Source organism: Glycine max, chromosome 2 (assembly GCF_000004515.6).
Source record: "Glycine max cultivar Williams 82 chromosome 2, Glycine_max_v4.0, whole genome shotgun sequence".
NCBI classification, from domain to species: Eukaryota; Viridiplantae; Streptophyta; class Magnoliopsida; order Fabales; family Fabaceae; genus Glycine; species Glycine max.
In genome coordinates this window covers 43,227,620-43,254,442 of record NC_016089.4, presented here as the reverse complement: position 1 = coordinate 43,254,442, position 26,823 = coordinate 43,227,620, and the positions used below count along the sequence as shown (strand labels likewise).

General features: G+C 31.8%; 3 protein-coding genes across 4 annotated transcripts; 2 read left to right on the top strand and 1 right to left on the bottom strand.

Moving 5' to 3' along the window:
• The first annotated feature begins 2,918 nt into the window (after window positions 1-2,918).
• Window positions 2,919-6,851, top strand: FAD3B (omega-3 fatty acid desaturase, endoplasmic reticulum). The gene is given in 8 exon segments (NM_001249185.1): window positions 2,919-3,226; window positions 3,419-3,508; window positions 3,857-3,923; window positions 4,066-4,158; window positions 4,257-4,442; window positions 4,558-4,638; window positions 5,871-6,008; window positions 6,635-6,851. Coding segments are annotated over 8 exon segments (1,143 nt in total). The 5' UTR covers window positions 2,919-2,921; the 3' UTR covers window positions 6,818-6,851.
• A 9,895-nt stretch (window positions 6,852-16,746) lies between these two features.
• On the top strand, window positions 16,747-18,780 carry LOC102663707 (uncharacterized). Its single transcript, XM_006575348.4, has 2 exons — window positions 16,747-18,010; window positions 18,374-18,780. The coding sequence occupies exons 1-2, from the start codon at window positions 17,113-17,115 to the stop codon at window positions 18,739-18,741; spliced, it is 1,266 nt and encodes a 421-aa protein (XP_006575411.1). The 5' UTR covers window positions 16,747-17,112; the 3' UTR covers window positions 18,742-18,780.
• A 3,133-nt stretch (window positions 18,781-21,913) lies between these two features.
• Window positions 21,914-25,099, bottom strand: LOC100795085 (zinc finger CCCH domain-containing protein 66-like). 2 transcript variants are annotated; one of them, XM_003519204.4, is made up of 2 exons: window positions 24,982-25,099; window positions 21,914-24,392 (listed from the first exon to the last, which is right to left on the bottom strand). In XM_003519204.4, the coding sequence occupies exon 2, from the start codon at window positions 24,351-24,353 to the stop codon at window positions 22,266-22,268; it is 2,088 nt and encodes a 695-aa protein (XP_003519252.1). In that variant the 5' UTR covers window positions 24,354-24,392; window positions 24,982-25,099; the 3' UTR covers window positions 21,914-22,265.
• Between the last annotated feature and the right edge of the window lie 1,724 nt (window positions 25,100-26,823).

The window sequence follows — 26,823 nt, the reverse complement described above, 5'->3', positions numbered from 1 at the left end:
GATTACTCCTTCTACGATAATGGAATTGCAAGATAAAGTTGAAGCAATGGAAAGAGAGATGGCCAAAATTCAAAAAGAAAAAAAAACCCAGAGATAAAAAAAATTATATTCAAGAGCAAAGATTGGAGCACCTGAGCAAAGAGTTAGTCAAGAGAGGCCTTGATGCGGAGAAAGGGTGGGAATTAGTTGAAGAATATCTTAACTCCCTCACACAATTAAATCTAAAAAGGAAATGTCTTTCGAAAATAATTGCTGAGTTGGCATGGGAGCGAGAGCTCTAACATCCAAGGGTTACATTTGGTTGTCGAACATCACTACAAAAAGAAGGAGTGGATGAAAACTTGTGAAGATATGACTCGTTGTGTTTAGCATCATGTCACATTGTCAAAAACTTAGCAACACAAGTCCAAGTGGTCAATGTGGAGATCAACTCAAATCTAGGAATAAAGCTTCCTTTAAGGGTTTTTCAGCTATTAAAGTATTGTCAAAATCTAAGTAGAAGCTTCATATAGAATGAGATGCAATTTCATGTACTTCATTTCAAAAAGAGATTGTATTTCTATATTTGGATTAATAAAATGAGCTTGAATTTTGTGCTTTTGTTATAGACATTATTCACCGAGAAGAGAATTTCCCCTTGGGTAATTAAAGATATCATTTTCTTTAATGAGCGTCATAGGGTAATAACACTTTCGCTACACGTAATGGATTCCTGAACTTATCTTTGATTTCAGAGATCATTTTGAAAAGAATTTTTTAATACTTTTCTCTCAAAATAAAATATTGATGACGACTCCATTTTTTTAATAATTTTTTTACACTGTTCCATTATGATCTTGGTTGCGATAATAATAAATAAATATTTTGATTTACATAAACTATATTATAGTTAAGGAATTTTTTAAGCATTTTCATATAGAAGAAGTATGCTAACAAGTTATATTTAAGTACTCTTTCTAAAAGAATTAATAGGCCAAAGTTAACGATTTCCACAAGTATTTAATAATGTATGTTCACTTATTTTTTAGGATAAGTACATTAATAAGTTATACATAATTTTAACTGGTTAACATATTCTTTCTAAAAAAAATAAGTAGATGTACCTTATAATTATCAATCTATTATAATTATCAATATAGGTTGTTTTACATAGAAAAAAACTTATAAATAGATGGAAGAGAATATAAATTTTACAAAATTAACATTAATTATCATTTATTCATTTTTAGTTTTTGTTACTCATATCACTAATATATATAAATACAAAAGTATAATTAATATTACATTGAAAAGATAAAATAATAATTATTTTGGGGGAAAAATTTTCTTACACCATATGAAAAGGGTGGAGGATTTAAATTTAATAGATCATTAAAAAATATTTATTATTGTAATTAATGCCTTTCTATTAAAAAACTTAATGAGTGTGAGTTAAGTTTAATGGACATTGAAAAGTCTTTATTGCTGTAATTAATGTCATTTTATTGTCAATAATCATTTAATGTGTTCATAGCAGCTCAATTATTGATACAAGAATTCAAAGGTGATTTACTGCCTGCGTCCTACGATTATTGTGGTATAAGAATAAAATAAGTTTCAAAATAATTTTTATTTTAGTTTTTTTTAATGTAATATTAATTTTTTATTTATATTACTTATAATATTAATGAAAACAAAAATTATAAATGAATTAATGATAATAAAATTAATTTTATGAAATTGATATTTTTTCATCTATTTATTAATTTTTCTTGGTATATATAAAAAATAACTTAAGACAATAATTATTATGAAATAAAAAAATATTAAAATAGAATGACATTAATCACAATAATAAAAAAATTTCAATGACCCATTAAATTATTATACAATATTTTTTTATGGAAAACCACTAGTTTTACTTAAAAACAAGAGAAAATAAATTACAAAGTGAGTTTTACACTGTATCTATTCATAAAACACCATGATAAGTTTGAGATCATGACTGTCTACAGTGGAAAAGCAACCGCAGGGTCCTACAGTCACAATCCAAAGGTTGATTTTTTTTTTCACTTATATTTTGTTTAATTATTTAATTTTTATATTTTACTTTTTAAAGGTGGAAATTTCATGCTATCACTTTTGTGACGATAAAGAATTCATTTTATAAGTTTATTAATTTTTATAATAATTATCTAAAAAATTACATCAATAATAATTTTTGTTTTTTTAGAGAAAAATAATTTTCTATTAGCTGATAGCTTAAAATAATTTTATACATAATATAATATATGACTATTAAATTTTAAAAAATAAACACATTTCAATATCTTCTAAAGTACTAGAGAAATAATTCGAATTGAATTTAACGAAAAAGTTTTATAATTTTTTTTAGTGCATACTCTCACAATTGTTTCATTATTTTTGTTGGAAGCAATTAATTACTTGCACAATTTTTATTTGGGGGTCATAGTTAATTACCACTACAACCAACCGTAATTGGGTTGTTCCATTCCGTGACTAAAGTACTAAATAATAAATAAATAAATAAAACAAAACAAGATAATTCAACTTCAATTATTAATTTAGTTCTTAGTAAAACTTAAGAGCTCAAGATCAAATTAAAATAATTTTGATATTTTTGTTTAATTATATGATAGGGATTTAATTTTTCTGTCTAAGATATATTCCTGATTCTTTTTTTGTGACGTTAAATAGGAAATAGGGGGAGGAAGCAGTAGAAGTAAAACAAACTCTAATGTGGTAGTGTTGTTATTATTTACTGCCAGTGTTTCACCCTGCGGTTATATAAATGCACTATCCCATAAGAGTATTTTTCGAAGATTTCCTTCTTCCTATTCTAGGTTTTTACGCACCACGTATCCCTGAGAAAAGAGAGGAACCACACTCTCTAAGCCAAAGCAAAAGCAGCAGCAGCAGCAATGGTTAAAGACACAAAGCCTTTAGCCTATGCTGCCAATAATGGATACCAACAAAAGGGTTCTTCTTTTGATTTTGATCCTAGCGCTCCTCCACCGTTTAAGATTGCAGAAATCAGAGCTTCAATACCAAAACATTGCTGGGTCAAGAATCCATGGAGATCCCTCAGTTATGTTCTCAGGGATGTGCTTGTAATTGCTGCATTGGTGGCTGCAGCAATTCACTTCGACAACTGGCTTCTCTGGCTAATCTATTGCCCCATTCAAGGCACAATGTTCTGGGCTCTCTTTGTTCTTGGACATGATTGGTAATAATTTTTGTGTTTCTTACTCTTTTTTTTTTTTTTTTGTTTATGATATGAATCTCACACATTGTTCTGTTATGTCATTTCTTCTTCATTTGGCTTTAGACAACTTAAATTTGAGATCTTTATTATGTTTTTGCTTATATGGTAAAGTGATTCTTCATTATTTCATTCTTCATTGATTGAATTGAACAGTGGCCATGGAAGCTTTTCAGATAGCCCTTTGCTGAATAGCCTGGTGGGACACATCTTGCATTCCTCAATTCTTGTGCCATACCATGGATGGTTAGTTCATACTGGCTTTTTTGTTTGTTCATTTGTCATTGAAAAAAAATCTTTTGTTGATTCAATTATTTTTATAGTGTGTTTGGAAGCCCGTTTGAGAAAATAAGAAATCGCATCTGGAATGTGAAAGTTATAACTATTTAGCTTCATCTGTCGTTGCAAGTTCTTTTATTGGTTAAATTTTTATAGCGTGCTAGGAAACCCATTCGAGAAAATAAGAAATCACATCTGGAATGTGAAAGTTATAACTGTTAGCTTCTGAGTAAACGTGGAAAAACCACATTTTGGATTTGGAACCAAATTTTATTTGATAAATGACAACCAAATTGATTTTGATGGATTTTGCAGGAGAATTAGCCACAGAACTCACCATCAAAACCATGGACACATTGAGAAGGATGAGTCATGGGTTCCAGTATGTGATTAATTGCTTCTCCTATAGTTGTTCTTGATTCAATTACATTTTATTTATTTGGTAGGTCCAAGAAAAAAGGGAATCTTTATGCTTCCTGAGGCTGTTCTTGAACATGGCTCTTTTTTATGTGTCATTATCTTAGTTAACAGAGAAGATTTACAAGAATCTAGACAGCATGACAAGACTCATTAGATTCACTGTGCCATTTCCATTGTTTGTGTATCCAATTTATTTGGTGAGTGATTTTTTGACTTGGAAGACAACAACACATTATTATTATAATATGGTTCAAAACAATGACTTTTTCTTTATGATGTGAACTCCATTTTTTAGTTTTCAAGAAGCCCCGGAAAGGAAGGCTCTCACTTCAATCCCTACAGCAATCTGTTTCCACCCAGTGAGAGAAAAGGAATAGCAATATCAACACTGTGTTGGGCTACCATGTTTTCTCTGCTTATCTATCTCTCATTCATAACTAGTCCACTTCTAGTGCTCAAGCTCTATGGAATTCCATATTGGGTAACTAAATTACTCCTACATTGTTACTTTTTCCTCCTTTTTTTTATTATTTCAATTCTCCAATTGGAAATTTGAAATAGTTACCATAATTATGTAATTGTTTGATCATGTGCAGATATTTGTTATGTGGCTGGACTTTGTCACATACTTGCATCACCATGGTCACCACCAGAAACTGCCTTGGTACCGCGGCAAGGTAACAAAAATAAATAGAAAATAGTGGGTGAACACTTAAATGCGAGATAGTAATACCTAAAAAAAGAAAAAAATATAGGTATAATAAATAATATAACTTTCAAAATAAAAAGAAATCATAGAGTCTAGCGTAGTGTTTGGAGTGAAATGATGTTCACCTACCATTACTCAAAGATTTTGTTGTGTCCCTTAGTTCATTCTTATTATTTTACATATCTTACTTGAAAAGACTTTTTAATTATTCATTGAGATCTTAAAGTGACTGTTAAATTAAAATAAAAAACAAGTTTGTTAAAACTTCAAATAAATAAGAGTGAAGGGAGTGTCATTTGTCTTCTTTCTTTTATTGCGTTATTAATCACGTTTCTCTTCTCTTTTTTTTTTTTTCTTCTCTGCTTTCCACCCATTATCAAGTTCATGTGAAGCAGTGGCGGATCTATGTAAATGAGTGGGGGGCAATTGCACCCACAAGATTTTATTTTTTATTTGTACAGGAATAATAAAATAAAACTTTGCCCCCATAAAAAATAAATATTTTTTCTTAAAATAATGCAAAATAAATATAAGAAATAAAAAGAGAATAAATTATTATTAATTTTATTATTTTGTACTTTTTATTTAGTTTTTTTAGCGGTTAGATTTTTTTTTCATGACATTATGTAATCTTTTAAAAGCATGTAATATTTTTATTTTGTGAAAATAAATATAAATGATCATATTAGTCTCAGAATGTATAAACTAATAATAATTTTATCACTAAAAGAAATTCTAATTTAGTCCATAAATAAGTAAAACAAGTGACAATTATATTTTATATTTACTTAATGTGAAATAATACTTGAACATTATAATAAAACTTAATGACAGGAGATATTACATAGTGCCATAAAGATATTTTAAAAAATAAAATCATTAATACACTGTACTACTATATAATATTCGATATATATTTTTAACATGATTCTCAATAGAAAAATTGTATTGATTATATTTTATTAGACATGAATTTACAAGCCCCGTTTTTCATTTATAGCTCTTACCTGTGATCTATTGTTTTGCTTCGCTGTTTTTGTTGGTCAAGGGACTTAGATGTCACAATATTAATACTAGAAGTAAATATTTATGAAAACATGTACCTTACCTCAACAAAGAAAGTGTGGTAAGTGGCAACACACGTGTTGCATTTTTGGCCCAGCAATAACACGTGTTTTTGTGGTGTACTAAAATGGACAGGAATGGAGTTATTTAAGAGGTGGCCTCACCACTGTGGATCGTGACTATGGTTGGATCAATAACATTCACCATGACATTGGCACCCATGTTATCCACCATCTTTTCCCCCAAATTCCTCATTATCACCTCGTTGAAGCGGTACATTTTATTGCTTATTCACCTAAAAACAATACAATTAGTACATTTGTTTTATCTCTTGGAAGTTAGTCATTTTCAGTTGCATGATTCTAATGCTCTCTCCATTCTTAAATCATGTTTTCACACCCACTTCATTTAAAATAAGAACGTGGGTGTTATTTTAATTTCTATTCACTAACATGAGAAATTAACTTATTTCAAGTAATAATTTTAAAATATTTTTATGCTATTATTTTATTACAAATAATTATGTATATTAAGTTTATTGATTTTATAATAATTATATTAAAATTATATCGATATTAATTTTTGATTCACTGATAGTGTTTTATATTGTTAGTACTGTGCATTTATTTTAAAATTGGCATAAATAATATATGTAACCAGCTCACTATACTATACTGGGAGCTTGGTGGTGAAAGGGGTTCCCAACCCTCCTTTCTAGGTGTACATGCTTTGATACTTCTGGTACCTTCTTATATCAATATAAATTATATTTTGCTGATAAAAAAACATGGTTAACCATTAAATTCTTTTTTTAAAAAAAAAACTGTATCTAAACTTTGTATTATTAAAAAGAAGTCTGAGATTAACAATAAACTAACACTCATTTGAATTCACTGCAGACACAAGCAGCAAAACCAGTTCTTGGAGATTACTACCGTGAGCCAGAAAGATCTGCGCCATTACCATTTCATCTAATAAAGTATTTAATTCAGAGTATGAGACAAGACCACTTCGTAAGTGACACTGGAGATGTTGTTTATTATCAGACTGATTCTCTGCTCCTCCACTCGCAACGAGACTGAGTTTCAAACTTTTTGGGTTATTATTTATTGGATTCTAGCTACTCAAATTACTTTTTTTTTAATGTTATGTTTTTTGGAGTTTAACGTTTTCTGAACAACTTGCAAATTACTTGCATAGAGAGACATGGAATATTTATTTGAAATTAGTAAGGTAGTAATAATAAATTTTGAATTGTCAGTTTCATTTGTGATGTTTTCTACCACTTGCACAGAGCATTCACATGGGCAACATACATTTCTAAAATTAAATTATTGCATAAGGCAGTGTTTCTATTATTTAATTAATCGAAAATTTAACAGCAATTATGCAAGAAATTTACGTGATTTTGGGAAAGTTTCAACCCAAAGTTTGAACAATAATTTGTCTCTTATGATTTATATCCAATTTATGATTTAGAACTAACTCTATAGGTGTAAGTAAGTGTGAAACTATCACAACAGATTTCAACACCGCTGAAGATCTGTTGTATCTGTAAGTAAAGTCACTATAGAAGGAGTGGGTCTAAATTGTAAAATAAAGGCAAAAATAGAAATAAGTCTTGATACAAAAATATAAGAAATTTATTGTCAATTTTATTTAATATTTTAAAAAATCGTACAATTAAATAGCAAAATTAGTTAAAATATAAAAATGTACGGTTGTAAGATCTGTTTAATAATTATTAAATAATGTACGGATATAATATCTAGTACTTAATAATTATTAAAGTAATGAATTATTAAGTGAGATTGTGGTTGGAGATGCGCTTTAAGGTGGAGGTACGACTGTTTGTTGTGATGTAGCAGAAAATTAAGAGCATGGTCACTATTCATGCAAGGAATTGATGTAGGGCCGTTAAATGAATAACTAGGGTTCTGAAGAAAGACTCTGAAATGAACACAAGCCAAATTCATTGAGTGAAAGAACTATTCCAAAAAAACACATTTGTTGGTATGCTCACTCTGAGGTCAATAATGGATAGAATAAGTTTTATTTTCTCAGATAATTTGTTTTAGGTGATCTTGTTGTATAATTAAACATTAAATATAGATTGTTTTCTAACAAATATTTCAATCTTAATTCGTCACATAAAAAGATCCTGAGGGAAGGGATTTGGGCCCTTGCTCTGCTTCAATATGTCCTTGTTCCTATCATTATTGCCTTTGCTTCCATAGTTCCACCTCTATTGTCTGGTTGTTCCAATCACCACCACCATAAATCACTCCCTTATAATCTTACAATCTTACTATACTTGCAACTATTTGTTGTTATCATGCACCAATTCTACTTAGATCATGCCACCATTGCTATTAGTTTGACTATTGCCCCAATTGACCAATTGATCAAACACTATTATAATTGGAGGTGGCAAAGGTTATTTAGCATGATGTAGGTTGCAAGTTAAAGCCGATCAAGCTAAAAGCCGATCAAACACTATTTTAATTTAGAGTTTTATAATAATAAACGAAAATCCAATTTTTGTAAGAATGTTTACATTCATCATTATCAAATTCTTGAATTAATTACTAACTCTTACGAGTTTACGAGTCCACTTATCCTCTATGAGTTGACTTGTGTATAAACTTTCTTTTTAGTAGATGTTGGGTAAACTCTATAAACTCTAAGTAAACTCCGTAGACTCTCAAGTTCACCACCAAGTTAAAAAAAATTAGACCAAAATATAAGTCATTTTAAGTTGATTTTTGTCTTTAGTATTCAACATACCTTCATTTAGTGTGTTCCTCCCAATCTCACCTTTAATAACATCAAACCCTTGATGAAAATGATCTATCACTACTATAACATATGCAAGTTATTATCTAATAATGATGCATTACTGGACTTGGTTATTTAAATATTGTGAAATTTATGATTTATTATTTTGCTTTATTATATTGTTGAAATGTTTGATTGGTATGTTATTTATAGATATTTTATTATTATTTTTATATGAAGTAGACTCTTACGAGTTTACGAGTTGAGTCCATGAGTCGAGTTTATGAAACTCTCACAAGTTTACTTAAACTCTCAAGTTTGATAACTTTGATTCTAAGCTTAAATCGAGCCATAAACATTGTTATTATTTGGGACAGATTCAAGAAAATTTATTTAGGGGAGAAAAGACAATATGAAATATAATATTTTTTTAAAAGAAAAATAATATAAACTTTTACAAATTACATAATGTCATAACAAAAAAATTCATAAGTTACTACAAATTACAATTAAGTGGATATGTGTGTTAGTGTGCATGACTTACTACATATGTTTAGTATTAGAGGAGTGAAAAGATAACAATAAAAAATGATAAAATGGTAAGATTAATACTAATTTATTTTGTCTTCTTACATCCATTTAAAAAAAAAATTATCTTTTGAGTGCAACATCTATATGGGGGCAATAATTTTTATTTTCAAATATTATTGTATACCCACTAGTAGTTTCATGAGTTGAATTATCCGTCTTGTAAACCCACTGATACCTACATAGATAATTACCGGTGGATTTTTTAAAACACGCAAAAATTCATGGATATTTTTGTAAATAAAATAATATTTTAAATTATTCTCATTTTTTTCTTTCTAAAAGTTCTTATAAACCAATAAATGTGTATCTAATAGGAAGCAGGACTTACAGAAGGAAGAAACAGGCTTGCTGAGGCTCAAAAGGAAAATAGGTCCACCAAAGCACCTCGGGAACTATGTATAGCTGATAACGGAAAGTGTTGAGCTGGCTGAAAGTAGTGGGCATTTTGAAATGTTACCTGTCATGATTTCCTTGTAATTGCAATTTTGTTATTTGTTAACATTTTGTTATAATTTTGTTGTCGCTAAGAATTGAAGAGCAAAGTGCCTCAATCGTGCCTATATATATAGCTACTAAGTATTGCAAAAAGGCAAACAAGTTATGAAATAGCATTCTCTCCTTTCTATTTGATTCTGGAGGTAGCACTAGGCCTTAAATGCTAGTGTCTTTGTGCCTGTTTCTAGTTTTCCTCCTAACAACTTGGTGCTCTCATTGAGAACATATGAGGACCACATCTTCCATTTGGAGATAGCCTTTCAACTTTTGTTAATAGAGCAATTCTTTTTTAAGCTTTCCAAATGTTTGTTTGCCCAAACTAAAGTAGCGTATCTTGATCATGTTATTTTGGCTCAGGGGGTTGAAGCCGTTTCGGCCAAGGTCCAGGCCATTCTCTAGTGGTCCACTCCCCAATCACAAAAGGCATTGCGAGGCTTCCTTGGCCTCTCGGGTTTCTATCGCCGATTTATTCAAGGTTACGCGACTATGGTGGCACCGCTGAATAAGCTGCTAATAAAGGATAGCTTCGGGTGGACTGAAGAGACCCAATTCTCTTTTGCAAAATTGAAGGAAGCCATCACAACAACACCAATACTCCAATTACCCAATTTCGATTTGCCATTTACACTTGAGACAGATGCTTCCAGTGTAGGGATGGGTGTAGTTCTGTCTCAACAAGGCCACCTGATTGCCTTCTTTAGTAAGCCCTTCTCCCCAAAATTGTTGCACGCCTCTGCTTATGTAAAGGAATTATTTGCAATCATGGCAGTTGTTAAAAAATGGCATCAGTATTTGTTGGGTCACCCCTTCATGATCTTAACAGACCACATGAGCCTCAAGGAGTTGATGACTCAGGTGGTTCAGACACCTAAGCAAGACATGTACCTTGCCAGATTAATGGGGTATGATTATACGATTCATTATCGTTCTGGTGCTTCGAATGTGGTGGTTGATGTGTTGTCGCGAATACCAAAAGGCTCATCAGGCATGCTTCTATCCTTTTCAGTTTTGTGTTGCACCTTTCTTGAGGAACTAAAACAACATTTGGCCAATGATACTGAGTTTGTTGCAATGAGCCAGTCAATCACCAACAACCCGACAACATACCCGGAATATACCGTGAGTCAGGACTTAATTTTGCATAAAGGATGCATCTGGCTTCCAAAATCTTCTTCTTTCACTCCCATTCTGTTGACAAAGTACCATGCATCACCAACAGGGGGTCATATGGGTGTGACAAAGACATTGGCTAGGCTCAGTGACAACTTCACTTGGACAGGGATTCAAAAGGACGTGGAACGATTCATCATTGCTTGTGTGGATTGTCAACACACAAAGTATGAATCGCACGAGGCTGTAAGATTGCTCTGTCCATTGCCGGTCCCATTCCATCCATGGGAGGATTTATCGATGGACTTCATCGTAGACTTGCCTCCTTATCAGGGCAATAACACAATCTTAGTTGTTGTTGATCGATTCTCAAAAGGAATTCACTTGGGCGTCCTCCCTTCGAATCATACTTTCCTAACGGTGGCCTCTCTGTTCATGGATATCGTCGGGAAACCCCATGGAATGCCCAAAAGCCTTGTCTCCGACCGAGACCCCCTCTTTATTATTCGTTTCTAGCAGGAGTTGTTCCTCTATAGTAGGACCAAATTACGTATGAGCTCAGCATATCACCCTCAATCGAATGGGCAAACTGAGGTGATCAATCGAGTGATCGAGCAATACCTTCGTGCTTTTGTGCATAAGAGACCTTCCTCTTGGGGGAAATTTCTTCACTATGCGGAATGGTCATACAATACTTCCAAACACTCAGGCTTGGGCTTAAAACCTTACGAGGTAACATTCGATAACAAACCCCCCACCATTACGCACTATGTTGATGGGAACTCCAATGTTGAAGCAGTTGATGATTTTCTGACAAATCGAGAAGAAGTTTTTTTGGAACTGCAAAAGAAACTCCTAAAAGCTCAAGAGCAAATGAAGAAGCACGTAGATGACAATCGTTGAGAGCTCCAGTTCGAAAAAAGGGATTGGGTCATGGTTCGCTTAAGACCTCATAGACAAACTTTGGTAACAAGGTCCTTTGGAGCTTATTCCAAACTTGGAAAGAGATACTATGGTCCCTATCAAGTTGTGGCACGAATTAGAGGAGCTGCTTACAAACTATAGCTGTCATTGAAAGCACGGATTCATCCTATTTTCCACTGTTCACTACTCAAACCGTTTCATTCTACAAATAATACTTTTGCTTCATTACCCCTACCAGCCAAGATCACTGAAAATAAATCAACCATTACTTTTTTAGTGATCTTAAGCACACGTTGGGACACTACTGAAAATGAGCCCAAATTAAAGGTTTTGGTCCAATGGGAAGGACTATCCCCGCATGATGCTTCCTGGAAGGATTGGGAACAATTGAAGAATGACTATCACCTTGAGGACAAGGTGCTTCTAGATGGCATAGGGAGTGATGGAAAGCAGGACTTACAGAAGGAAGAAACAGGCCTGCTAAGGCCCAAAAGGAAAACAGGTCCACCAAAGCACCTCAAGGACTATGTGTGGCTGATAATGGAAAGTGCTTAGCTGTCTGAAAGTAGTGGGCATTTTGAAAAGTTGTCTGCCATGATTTCCTTGTAATTGCAATTCTATTATTTGTTAGCATTTTGTTATAATTTTGTTGTCGCTAAGAATTGAGGAGCAGAGTGTCTCAATCATGCCTATATATATAGCTACTAAGTATTGTAAGAAGGTACACAAGTTATGAAATATCATTCTTTCCTTTCTATTTGATTCTGGAGGTAGCACTAGGTCCCGAATGCTAATGTCTTTGTGCCTGTTTCTGGTTTTGCTCCCAACAGTACCCATTAAGATTCCATTGACTAACCAATTAAAATTTATACTTTGAAAATTGTATATTGAATTATGTCCTATGGAAGGCATATTCATAACAGTCGAGTAATTCATTTGCAAACTAAACAAACAAAATATTAAACTACTGAATGATAGCAAAGGAACTAAGGATGGTGCCATGACCGTGAATGGACATGGCCGTAGAAGATCGATTGCCCCAAGTAAGTATTATTAAATGCCTACGTGGTCCACTTGGTGTGCCTAGCCACATAGGTACACGACTATTATTATGACATTCATCAATTTAATTGGTGAATACCAGTTTCTGTGAATTTTGTTTTGCTGGCAAAATTCATTTATCCAATCAATGATTATAAAAAAGGAAAAACACAAGGAGTGAGTGAACAAAGAAACATAGGAGTGTTACTTTAGAATTAGGAGATCTTACTATTATATAAATGAGGCTTGTTAAGTAATTTGATAGTTACGGGTATCACGGGTACGGATACTGCTGTCTGCTATACTCTCACCTGTCCCATTAACAGCTCTACGTTCTTTCATTTTTTTCTCTTGAACTCCAAAATCAAACATAGACAACCATGTGAACCACGCCGATTATTTTATTTCCGGTTACCAATAGGAAACGGTGAAAACATCTAAGTTTATTATGAAAAGTGTGAGTTATTACCAACTTTAACACTACTTTTTATTCTTATAAATAAAAAAAATAGTAAACACAAACGTAATTATACTCTTTCTACGATTTTAATTTTCCCAGTTTTAATTGTTTAATTTAATCGTTTAAATTTTTTATTATTAAAATTAAGTTTCTCATCCTAAATGTATCTAATAATTAAGAAAAATATAATAAAAATGAAATTCGACATTAATTTATATAGACTAATAAATAAATAAATTACTTAGTATTAAATAATATATTAAATAAAAATATTTAATATTATCATTGTGTAAGCGTGTGACACTGACTCGGGACACGACCAACGGTGCACACTATCTTCTTGTTCGATGTCCCGAAAGGTTTCCTTCTTTGTGAGGAAGTCGATGGTGAAAAATGCGATAAAATATTTGTTAAAGTATTTTGATTTTGATTTTGGGAGGAATGAAAAAGATTAAAAAATAAAAAATCACATTAAAAATCGTGTTCAACAACAGTAACTAGTGATTATTTGAGAGATGAAAATAGACAATATTATTATATAGAAAATATATCATAACACTTACGAATATCATATCAATCTAAAGAACACCAATAATTAATAGTTCATAATGTATCCCTATCAAGTGTTACATGGAAGCAAACATATTTTGTTCTACTTTTTTCAAATAATATTATTTTACATTTTTGTATCCTCTCCTTTTTTTTATTAGTATTATTTTGTCACCTTCTGAACTTTGAATCAAAGCATACCGGTCCATTTCCCGCTGGCAAAAAGTGATTCCCTTAACCCATGACCGAATCCATTAACTCATGGCCCAAATCATATTGAACTTAAGGCTTTAGCTGTATGAATTTTGATCCAAGTTCTTAAGACTCACTCAGCTGCAGCATGTGTCTATTTTTCATGTAGCCTGAGTCCTTGGTTTTCTCTTGTTTATGTACTGCATTGTGTACTGTTGTAGCTCTCTTTCTTTAGCATCATGAGTATTTGTAAGTGCCACTAGGGATTTTTTAATGAACCATCCGTTGACCAAAAAAAATAAACTGCAGCAGTTCTGAGAATCTCATCTCCCCTCTCCCCAACTTCATCTCAATTTAGGAGTTTTTTTTTTTTTTTTTTAATTTGTTGAAAATGAACACAATATCAAAAAAATTTCAACACTCACGCATCACAACCACTTAAGCTAGACCTCCTTAGTTTAGGAGTTTTCTTTTATTACACTTTAGTAGTTTGATTGAGATTGGCTCCTAGGCATCATGCATGTTTTTATTAAATGACTTTGTTCTACTTTTATTATTTTTTCTTATTTAAGACTCAAGTTTAAAAAAGTATTAATTTTTTTATAAGATTTAATTTATAATAGTTTTTATATTAATTATTTTTTAACTAAAAATATTCTTTATTAATATATATATATATATATATATATATATATATATATTAACAAACTAGAAAAATTAATGACAAGGATGATTTTTAAAAAATTATAAATTTAAGATAAATTTATTATTATTAACTGAATTAATATTTTTTAATTTGTGATGAATTAGATAATTAAATCTTATATATAAGAAGAGATGTAATAGTCTACTTGTGTGAAGGTTGACATATATTATTGGTCATGTATATATTTGTTATGCTGATTTTTATTTTTATTATAAGACTTGATTATCTAATTTATTAAGATTAAGAAAAATATTATTTTAATTTATATCAATAAATTTATCCTAAATTTATATTTTTTTTAAATATCATTATTATTAATGTTTCTCTCTCTTTTAAATGAATGTTAATATAACTTCTCTCTTATTTATTAGAGGTATTTTTAGTCTAAAAATAATTAGTGCATGAAAAAATATAGATTGAGTCTTTTATATATATATATATATATATGATAGCAGAGTTCTTTACAAAAAAAAAAAATACTATCTTCATGCATATTTATAAGACCTACCTTTTTGATTAATTAAAATTATGATAGATTTTTTAAATTAACCCAACTGTCAATAGACCCCTGTACTCCATGGGTGTGTTTGAATGTGTTGGAAAATAGAACAGAAAATAAAAGAGGTAGAGGAAATGAGCAAAACTAATCTATTGTATATTGAGATTTATCACTCAGTTTTTGCACACATATGAACTGCTACAGCTTTTCTGAACAGTAGATAACTAGATATCATTTGCCCACACTTATAACTAGCTTTTTCTGAACACAAATAACTTTTAAACCAAACTTACAAGTAAAATAGAAAACTCTCCCTATTAAATAATTTTGCCTTTACATGTTGAATTGTTTGTATTCATTTATTTAACGATAGCAACGTTGGCATAAGCTCTAAATCAAAATCTTAACAATTAATAGTTTGCTGTACTTTTATAGTAATAACATGTAAATGAAAAACATTGAAAAGAGAATGTCAAACCTTAATTAGTTAGATTAAGTATGTGCTATAACTCATGAAGTCTACTTAAAATCTTACCTACTTCAACCAGTGGCTAATTAGCTTCTTCATTTAGTTTGAAATCCAAATTCTCAATCTACCCTTTTCAGGTTCTAAAGTTTTAAAAGTTAGGCCAAGCAAGCTATAAAGTACTATAAACTTGAGTTATGGTTTTCATCTTTTGGCTTTTTGTGACGTGGGAAGAGTTTCCAAAATTTGAGAGCGGTCTCGGAGGACTCTAGTTCTACCACTTCCATATGAACTTTGGTTGAAAAAACTCTATCTGATTTAAGAAAGTATCAGTTTGTACAAATTTAAAATAATTTTTTTGAAAATTACTTATTTAATAATTAGATAGAATTTATTTCTCAAAATAAGAAAAAAAACAAAAAATTTAAACAAACTAAGCCAAATACATAAACAATAAGAGCTTTTCAAAATCATTTCCTTTTTATTACAACACAAAATAGGTGCAACAACAGTTGCCAGAACTGGTGGGGACTGGTGGCTCTTACCACATTGTACTATTATTATCAACCTTCTTCCTTCCCTCCCCCAAAGGCCAAATAGTGTCTATGTTGGAACAAACACAACCAAAAGTCAGTATCTTCGGCTGCAGAACGCAAAAGAATTTGGTCAGTTCACTGACATTACCCGCTACTCTGACCTCAAAAAAACAACCACATTCTGTCAATGTTTCACCCTCCACACAAAACTACAAACTATGTTATCACTGCCATGCTTAGACCACTCAATCTGAACCTCAGCTTCTATCATCAAAATCAAAATGCTAAGAGCATATTAAAGGCACACTCATATCATTGATATCAATATAGTGTGGTATCATTAACAAATAATCATGTTTCTTAAATATATTATTAGAGATTCAATCTTGTATGGATAAATATTTGTAGAAAAATATCAGTTTTTTAGGTAAATTATACTATTAGTGTAGTATGATTGAGAAATAATTATAACTCTTAAATATATAGTTAGAGATTCAATCTTATATGGATAAATGTTTGTAGAAAAAACATGAATTTCATACTTCCAAAGAGTATTTTTTTGACTCAAAATTAGGATATAAGACGATTTCACCAAAAACAAAATGGCCACACTCATTGATCAATGTGTCATTCTTTTCCTTTCCTAGTGTTTGAACTTCAAAGAAGATAGTAAAAAGTGCCACCTCAACCCGCCCGAACAGAGGGCTTTCTGTTTGCACCAAGAAAGGAAATAAAAGGACAAATTTAGCCATGAAGCATGAACTGACTAGTCAATGGCCAAAAGCATAGTAGTAATAACCCCACTCTAACTTGCTCCTTCTCAGTTCTCACATTCAAATGCAAATCCCGCCACCCTTCTCTCTCATATAACAAAATTCAAATCCCACTTTCCATTGCTACCATCCCATAACCATTGCCTTTCTCTTTGAAGAGTCAGCGAATCCAAAAAGAAACCCCATTTCACTTTTTTTTTTTTTTGTATCATTCTATTCTCCTTTAGCTCTTTAGCTTGTTTACAAAATCCTTCAACATGAAGAAGATATTAACATCATCATCATCATCATCATCTTATTCATCCACCCTCAGTTTGGACTCTTCTTTGTGCAACTCCAAAAGTGCCACTACTGCAGGGTGTCTCACAGCAATCTTGCGAAGGATTCTCTGCTCTGGAGGCCTTCCAACACACCCATCAGACCAAATCGGAGAACTTGACTCAATGCCAAAGATGAGTGACAAAGTTCAAGAATTCAAGACTAAACACAACACCGAATCTATAGCCACCGCCACTACTACTACTATTACTCCTGGGATACTAGAAAGGTTAATGGGTTTGGAATCAATGGTAGTAGAGAGAGATACAAATACAGCCAATGAATCAACATCAAGTTCTTCACTTCCACGTAGCAAATCAATGAACTCTGTGGACTACTTGGGGGAATGCAAGAGAATGGAGGGTCTTCATAAGCGTGCTAAGTCTTCATCATTCCGTGAGGTTCCAACTTTCCTCTTGCATGAAAGTGAGAACTTCTTGGTGCTCAGCTTTGAAAGTGGATGTGATGGTGGAGAATTCAGGTCCAAAGAGAGAAAAAAAGAAAAGGGTTCAAAAGAGAGAAGTGAGTTGAAGAAAAACAAGAGAGAAAAGGTGCATGATGACATGTTTTCTGTCAATGTTGGAAATGATGGTGAATTTGCCCAAACTACGACACTGTTCATGGCTTGTTCTGAAAAGGAGTACGTTGGTTCAGAAATGGTGGGATTCTCATTCTCACACCCCGTGAAGCGCAAGGAAGTTACCAATGGTGAGAAATTGAAGAGGAGAAAAAAGGGAACAACGTGTTATGCAGAAAAGAAGGTGGACACTGAATGCAGTTCAGAAGATTCAAGCCCAGTTTCTATCTTTGATTTTGAGCGTGGAGCTCCTGAAACAGGTTTGTTTCTTTTTAAGTTGAATTCAATTTTGAATAGCTCTAAATCTCCTACTAAGTACTAAATATGTTGTATATTTCTAACACATTATATGTATTTACTAATAGTTATAGTTTCCAAGTTTGTTTTTTTACTAAATGGATGTAATGTTTTGCACTCTGATGAGTTTCTAAATATGTAGTTAATACTTAATACTACCTTTATAAAATAGTAAGATTTATATGAGAATCTTATTTGATCAATTTTTCCTTGTATGGTTATAGTAGTTGTGTATTTAGGTTTAGATTCTTCATGTCAACTAAAGAGTTTTTTTTTTTCCACCAAGTTTTAAATTTGCTAACTTATTATACATAAACTAATTGCAGAGATGGATACAAGTTGGAGAAGAAAATTGTCACCAGAGCTTGAAAATGAGCAGCTTGATGATCTGCATTGTGATAGTAATTTGATGATTAAAGAGAGGAAGGTCAATACAATTGAGGACAACAAAAATGAAGGATCAAAGAAAAGTGAGAAGCAAAGCCAGGAATGTATAGATATTCGGGGAGAAATTTGTATGCTAGTTGAAGGTGAATTGGGATCAAATAGGTTAGAGGAAGGGTTGTGGAAACAAGGTGATATTGAAAGTGTGTGTGCAGATTTTGAGTCACAAATTTTTTATCATATGTTACATGAGTTCATAGATCAACTTGTTGGGGATCCCTTGAAAGCATTGCAATTTCAAAATTTGTAAAACAAGCAAATGAATGAAATGTAAAAAGATTTTTATTCTCTTCTCCCTCTCCTTATGTTTCAATTCTCATCATGATTGTGTCTCTTGTCATATGGTGCATCAAGGAAGATTTTTCATCTTTTAGCTAGTTTCGATGCTGGGATGTGTTTCGATCGTGTTTTATCTAAATATATATATGACACATATTAGGAATGAAAGAAATGGAAGAGAGATGAAAAGTAGTTTTAAGATTCATTCATGAAAGTATTACAAAATTGATGTATTTATAGAAAGATAGAAAATAATTAACTTGAGTAATCAACACTAACTTAATCAAATAATTTCTAGTAACTAACTAAATTAATTTTATGTCTACTAACAAATGGAACGAGACCATAGCCTTAGCCTTAATAATATCAAAAATAAGAAATAGAGTATATCTTATAAATCTTTCTGATGTTTTATAAAAATAAAATAAATATATTTAACAGCTTAAAAAAATACATATTTAATGTATAGAAAAGTTTAAAAAAATATGTTTAATAACTTTTATCTAATAAATAAGAAAATTAGTAAAATAATGTCCGAAACAAATCACGTTAAAAATGGGATCACTTGACCCAATAAACATTCCCCACACTGAAGGCCCTTCCCTTTGTGGATTGCGGCTTCTTTGGCTTTTATTTACACATCATTTTGTTTACATTAATATAAGAAAACAATGAAAAACACATTATAACCACTCTTGTGCAGTTGTGCATCTTTAACTTCCAAATAATTAAGGAAACATAAAGATGATTAAAAGTATTGATGTGAAAAAGTTTATATTAATATACACTGCACAAGGCACTCGCTAGCAAGTCAATTTGAAATTCACGAGGCAACTACGAGTATAGTGCAGTTTTTCTTTTCTTTTCTTTTCTTATTCCTGCACAACAAGCCAAAATGCTTTATCCACTAAAATGTTAAAGCGACCTTAGAGACTTTTTTTTACTGTCTTTAAATTTCTACTAAGAAAAGTATAAAGAGGACTAAAATTATAAAAGTATCGATGTGCAACTCACAAAGTTCATCATGACAATTGTATAAAAAAAAATGTTCATCATGACAAATGCACTTCACACAGCACAAGCAAGTCAACTTGAATTCCATGAGGCAATTACAAGTGAAGTGCTGATGGGTTTTTTTCTACACAAGAGTCCAAATGTCGTGTCCACTAAAATATTAAAGCTACAACTGATTTTGAATAATATGAGTAGTACGAAAAATCAATCTCTCAATCAACACGAAAACCGAATTCACCTTTTTTAATTTGTCACTAGCTAGTTGAATTGTATTTTAACCTCATCTGTTATTTTGGTCTCTTCCTTCTTTATATAAATCATATAGATTCGTATAATTTCGTCTCTTACGAAATAGTAAAACTCTTTGATTTTCTACACAAGTGGTCAAATGCCGTGTACCCACTAAAGTATTACAGCTACCTTGGAAAAGAATATTTTCACCCGAAAGAGTTCAACCATATATGGTTAAAGAAACATATAAGCGTGTAAACATTCGCCAATATTTTATATGGATGTTTATGTTTTTTTTTTTTTTTTGAGAGGATGGATGTTCATGTTAGCTTAAATGGTAAAAGAAAAAAAAACCTAATATTGACTGTAATGCTAATCATTTTTAAAAAAATTACATGGTATCCTTTTTCAGAACTTACTTGAGTTGACTCTAAAGATGACTACTTTATATATATATGTAAACAAAATCTATCACAAAAAGAATAAGTATAAATAAACTAAAATCTAGCTTAAACTTAACTTGAATTGATACTTATTACCTTAGCTTGCAATCCAACAAATCAAGTTCTTCTATTATTTAAGTTTTCAGTTGAGATTGAATAAAATCTATAAGGATTATGGAGTCAAATACAAGCAGCGTAACCCATTTTTACTCCTCACCCTAGTGCTTCCTTGTCATTAAGAAATTCAATGTCCATGTAGCTGACAATTATGGACCAAAATATTTTTAGAAAAGTCTGAATTAGTGAGACTGTTCAATTTCCAAACGAAAAAAAAAAGGGTTGTCAAAAGCCTTATGATAAAAGCCAAGTGCAGCACAATAAGCTTTTGAGAATGCTTTTTCTTAGTGCTTTACAATCCTCCACATTCATAACAATGAACCAATAATGAATGTAAACTTTGATTGCCAAAAAGTACCGGGCAGAATCCACAAAGGAGTAGGTGCAGCATATGGAAAAAGATCTTAGAAAACACAAACACACAATAAGTGAGTGTCAAAAGAAGATATTTATTTTGATTCTTAATATGAAGGTAACTTAAAAGCAGGTGTTAACTACCCAAGTGCAAACAAAATCCTTGATGTCTACTTCACTCTATATGAAAACTGCACCAGCAAGTCAGCTTAGACCAGGTTTTTCAAAGATGTTATATGAATCCCAAAATTTAAAATTTAGTGTTATATCTACACACTACAAGTGTCACACATAGTGTTGTAGCATTTAATAGGCCTGCGTTGGTTCAACTAATCTATTACTAGATTGGACCCACTTCATCATTCGTGTATGGCAAATGGGAAAAATCAAACTCGCCAATATTGACTAACAATAGTGTTTTATCTTTGTTTTTTTCGTTTGCAATGACTTAACATCCGTTTACCCAGCAGCTAGACATTTATTGCATCCATTTGAAAGCATTAGAACTTGTGATAAGGCCAAAACAGACACACGCTGACTGACCTTGAGCATGTTTGGAAATCTAAGTGCAGAATAACTTTTGAGGTAAAAATACTTTTGCAAAAGGACAACTTTTACTTGTTAGATCTATATTAAAACGTAGACCAAAATAATTTCAACTATAAACTCAACATGCACTTATTCCACTGCTGCAACAATAAAAAAACAAGTACTAAGGGTACATTCTTTAACACATTCATTTCTAGTATTAGTTGAAGTTCATTGAATATTATAAAATCATAAATAGAACTCATTAAAGTCTTGGTAGAGCCTACAAAATTGTGAATTCTAATAAATTTCACTCAATAATGAGTATGTTAGAAAGTGTTGTTAACATTTCTCTAATAAGAATGATGACTTATAGCAAACACAGAAAAACATCCAAGAAACTTACACTAAGAATAAAATAATAAGCCATGAATATCAGAATATGAGATATGCAAATTGAGAATTGGAATTGGAATTAATAAAATTATTACATCTCCAGTCTCATTATATTGAATACTATATCCCCACTACAATGCTGTAATTCAGTCAATGGAAAGTTCCAACTTACAACTCAATATAACATATAAGAAAGAAAATAGATCAGGAAAAAAAAATGGAATCAATGAGTTACTGAAGCAGAAAACTTGCTTCCTGCCCAACTTCTACATCCTATAGCCTTGGTAGGCTATTTTAAGATCCCTTTTGCGAATTGTCATCTAACTAAATTCTATAAAATTCAAAAAATTCATCAAATAAATAAACTGTTGAGTTGCAAAAGGAGTTGCTACCGCAAGCCACGAAATTGCAATCATGCCACCATTTGCTCCTGGTCCAAGTACAATTGCTCCAACCATGCTGGAATCGCATCTGTTCCATTGTGGCATTGCAGTAGCTTTCGCTGATCTTCCACACTGTATTCACCAGATTCACCGGATTCCGGTGGAGCATCCTTCACAAGTGAGTTAACCCAAGACACATCTGGCTCATCATCAACATTTGCTGACATTTTGGTTGAAGTCTTTGTTAGAGGAGTGTCGCTGCCTCGAAATCCAAAGGAAGCAGATTTCCTCAGCTTATTCAGCTCTTCTCCATTTACGGCCCAATCTAATTTTCCAACAGGTGAGCCCCAGTTAGAGAAGGTAGAGGGCTTTGGAGAAGGAAGTTCAGAATGATGGTTCACCACGCCGCGCTCAATGAAGCTCTGGCTCCGCTTTGCAAAGGCAGCAACTCTTGGATTCAAGGCCACCGAGGCTGCTTCGCCAGACTGATCAAGCCTGAAGGACCGCGATCCAATCACATTCAAAGTGGAAAGGCTGGATGAATAGCCTCCTAGCTGCTGGTTCACATTCTGGCGCATCTGGATTCCGGTTGGAGACTGTAACTGAGGTCCTGCAACATCAAGTGAGATTCCATGGTATTTAGACAAAATTGATGGATCGAGCGATCCAAACATATCTTCAAGGTTAGCAGGCTTCACCCCTGAAAGCCTATTTAACTCCCCAGTGTGATCATTCAAAGGAACACGAAAAGATGGACTATTAGGCATGGAATTTTTCCAGTTGGGAGAGGAAAGAGCAGATATCTCATCCATCATTAGCTGTTGTCTACGCCAATGTGTTTCAAGTCCAAGCAGTTCCATATCTAAATCAGTATCTCTTACAGTAGATGCAGTCTTCAATCTGCTTTTGGGCAGCTGCAAGGTAGGGACCGAAACATTAGATTGAGACCACATGGATCCAGCAATGGGAGAAGATGCTCCAGATGGAGTCAAAGGTGGTGTTGAGGTAGGTGGCATCAAGACAGATGGAGAACCAAGTGCAATTGGGTTAACTGAACCCATCTCCAATGCAGAAGCACTAGCTGAATAGGACCTCGGGGAAGGAATAGCAGAACCAGTAGAAGCATACAAGGGGCGAAGCTCCTCAAGCTTGTGAGCAAAGAAGCATACCCTCCTTGTGCATCCACCCTCATCCTTGCAAAGCCGAGTCCGGTACTGGGCAGGGTGAAGCCAGCACTCAAAAATGCCATGTGCATACTCACAGGCATCGCCCTTGCTGCAAGATCCCTTCCTAAACTCGGGACAAGGGACGCAGCTGTAATGATACTTCCTTGGATCACGCCGCCTTGCATTTTCCCCTGGATGAACAAAGGGGCACTCTGTCCAATCATGAGAATACGCCCTCGAACAAGGCTTCACTTTGAATGTATACATCCTAAACTCATCAGTACCATATATCCCATTCTTTATGTCTGGAAGGGAGAGATCAATAGGATAGTCTTTTGAAACACGGGGTGTGGTCATATCTTGCCTTTGTTCCTCAAGTTGGTCAATCACTTCCGGAAGTGAGAGACATGCCTGATCAGCATCACTTGTACCCTCCAGGAGGGCCTGTAGCACACTTGACCTTTGATTGAAGATAGAATTAGCCACAGAGACAATCAAGTCAATTGACCGGTTACCATTGGCGTCAACAGCACTAACATCAGCAGATGCATCAAGCAAAAGCTTGACAACCTCAACGGAAGCGGCAGAACCCCCAGCAACAGCACAATGAAGAGCAGTAGCCCCATCTGACCTACTAGCCCGATTAACATCGATACAACCCATTCCAAGAATATAAGTTGATACATCAAGGCTTCCAAACATGGAAGCAACCATGAGAGGTGTCCTCTCTTCATAACCTATTTTCTTCGAGCCAACACGCCTTCCATACCAAAACCCCACCCCATCAACATCATGACCCTCCTTTTCCACAGCATCTTTGAAACCAATTAGATCATCCGTCGCTGAAAACTCAAGCAAAGCAGAAATCTTATGATGCATCCCTTCTTTTGCATACTTCTCCTCCATGATCAAATCAATTTGAGAAGGTTTCCCCTTGGAAACACCGCACATGGAGATATGTAATATACTCCCTTAAGGCCTCAGCAGAATCTGACAAATCACAGCAGAGAACAGGTTTAATAAGCTATTGTACCAGAAAAGAAGTTTCAAATATAAAGCACAGAAAAATCAATCTAAGATAACAAAAATAAAACAGATAAATGCAAATTAAGGGGCAGATTCTCCCCTGTTTTGTGAGAAAACAAAAGGAAAACGATTTGGAAAGTTATTTTGCAACAAGCATACATCAAATTGACAAAGGGTCGTTCTTTCAGTTTATTTACAGTTAGGTCCCAACAGCGATTAAAAAAAATTAGCATGAATCCAGGAAATAACAAAAGCCAGAAATCGTTGCAAACAGAAACAAAATAGCATGTACAACCTGTCCTATGTTTCTTTGTTAGTGAAAGAAAAAAAAAATACATTTTTTAAAAATGGAACACATGAATTTTCAGCATCAATCAACAACACTCACGGACCAAAACACATCATCTATCTTATGAATTTTCTTGGCAACAAGAAAAAAAAAACACAGAGTTTCAAGAAGTGATAAAGGGTTCATTTTTAAACAGAAATTAAATGACTCATTAACTTAAAGAAGAGAAAACAAGGAGCAAGAACAAAAGAAAAAGAAGCATACCTTGGGAGACACAGACACACAAAACAAGGAAGTCAGGCTCTGGTTTTGCCCTGCTCTTTAAAACTTCAAAACTTTTTGGGAGAGAGTGGAAGACTTTTCTCCTTCCCTTGTTATTTATATTTACTTTTTTTTATTTTTTATTTTCCTTTATGATATGGGTCAAAAAAAGTGGAACCCACCTAGCTGCTTACAAAGTTCTTTTTTTTACTTGGAAAACTACTTTTATTTATAAAATAAAAAAAAAAAATATATATATATATATATATATATTTTTAAGTGGTGCTTTTGTGTTTATTTAAACTATAAAAAAATTGCTACTTATTTTGAGAAGTTAGTTTGAATATTTTTTAAAAATATTATGAGTATTTTTTAAAATATAAAAGTAAACAAAAGAAAATACAACTTTTACTTTTTAAAAAAAAGTTGTAAAACTTAAATTACTTTTCAAAGGGAAAAAAAAAACTTAAGCAAATGGATCTTTTTCTATTAAAAAGAAAACTTAACATATGATGCAGAAAAATACTAAAGATATACAAAGAGATAACCGAAAGAAAGATGTAAAAAAAACATAAAAGAAGAAATGTGTCTTATTTTATATACATAAAAAAATTATGATTTTATAATTATTTATTATATCATTATCAATGAAATATATTTACATTATTCATTTATAAATAGGTATATATGGAACCAATGAAAGACATCTACTAAATGATGAACAAAATTTCTTAGTACTAATCTTTAATTTAGTTATAGTTTTACAACATTGGTTTATAATGATTTTTAATCTAAATTTGTTGTCCGAATTACTAAAGTAAAACTCTAATTTGAATTAAGAAACATCAAAATTAATTAAAAAAATTACATCTAATATAAGTTAATTACTTTAAGAAAAAAACTTGATAAAACTTTAATAAGAAGATATTGTGGAAGAAAAACCTAATAAAAATAAAAATAAAACCATTCTTTAACATACAATTAAACACTAGTTCATTAAAAAAATTATAAGTAAAAATATAATAAAAAAATCACCATTAAGGATAAAAATGTGCATACACTAATAATATCTAATTGATGTTTACTAAAACTTAAATTTAAACACATACAAATACGCACGCACACTTGTGCACACATATATAATAAAAAATTGTTAATTTTTATAATATATTAACATGTGTATACACGAGATAAATATTTATTTTATATAATAAAAATTTATTATATAAAGTACTATATTATAATTAAAATTCTTATAAAAAATATTTTTAATATATGATTATATTTTAATATTATGACAAGTTATCTATATTGTTATATAATTTTTTTAATTATTAATAACTTCTTTAAAAAATATTTGAATTCAAAAGCAAACATGAAAAAGATGGATTGTGCAACAAATATTATTAATTATTAATATTTGTTAAATTTTTTTCTTTCAATTTATTTTTTTCATTGTGTCTCAATCAAAAAATAGATTGAAAGAGAAAAAAATAATTAAAAAATCCAAAAATATTTTTGTTACAGATTTTTTAAAATGTTTTTATTAAAAAATAATTATTAAAAATATTCTCATTTAATATAGTTATTCTATATTATATTTAGAGTGAGAAGAAATTTTACTGAATTTTTAATAATAAATTAAATACAAATAGTATAATAAAATTTATCATCCAATAATTTAAAAATACATAAAAATTCATAACTTAAGAATGGACTAAGACTTTGAAATTGTTATGAATATCATCATAAAATAAAAAGATTATGCTATCACATTTGAACCAATACCTTGTTTGTAGGCTATCATTATGGGAATCACACAAATATCCTTAAAGAGCAAAATAT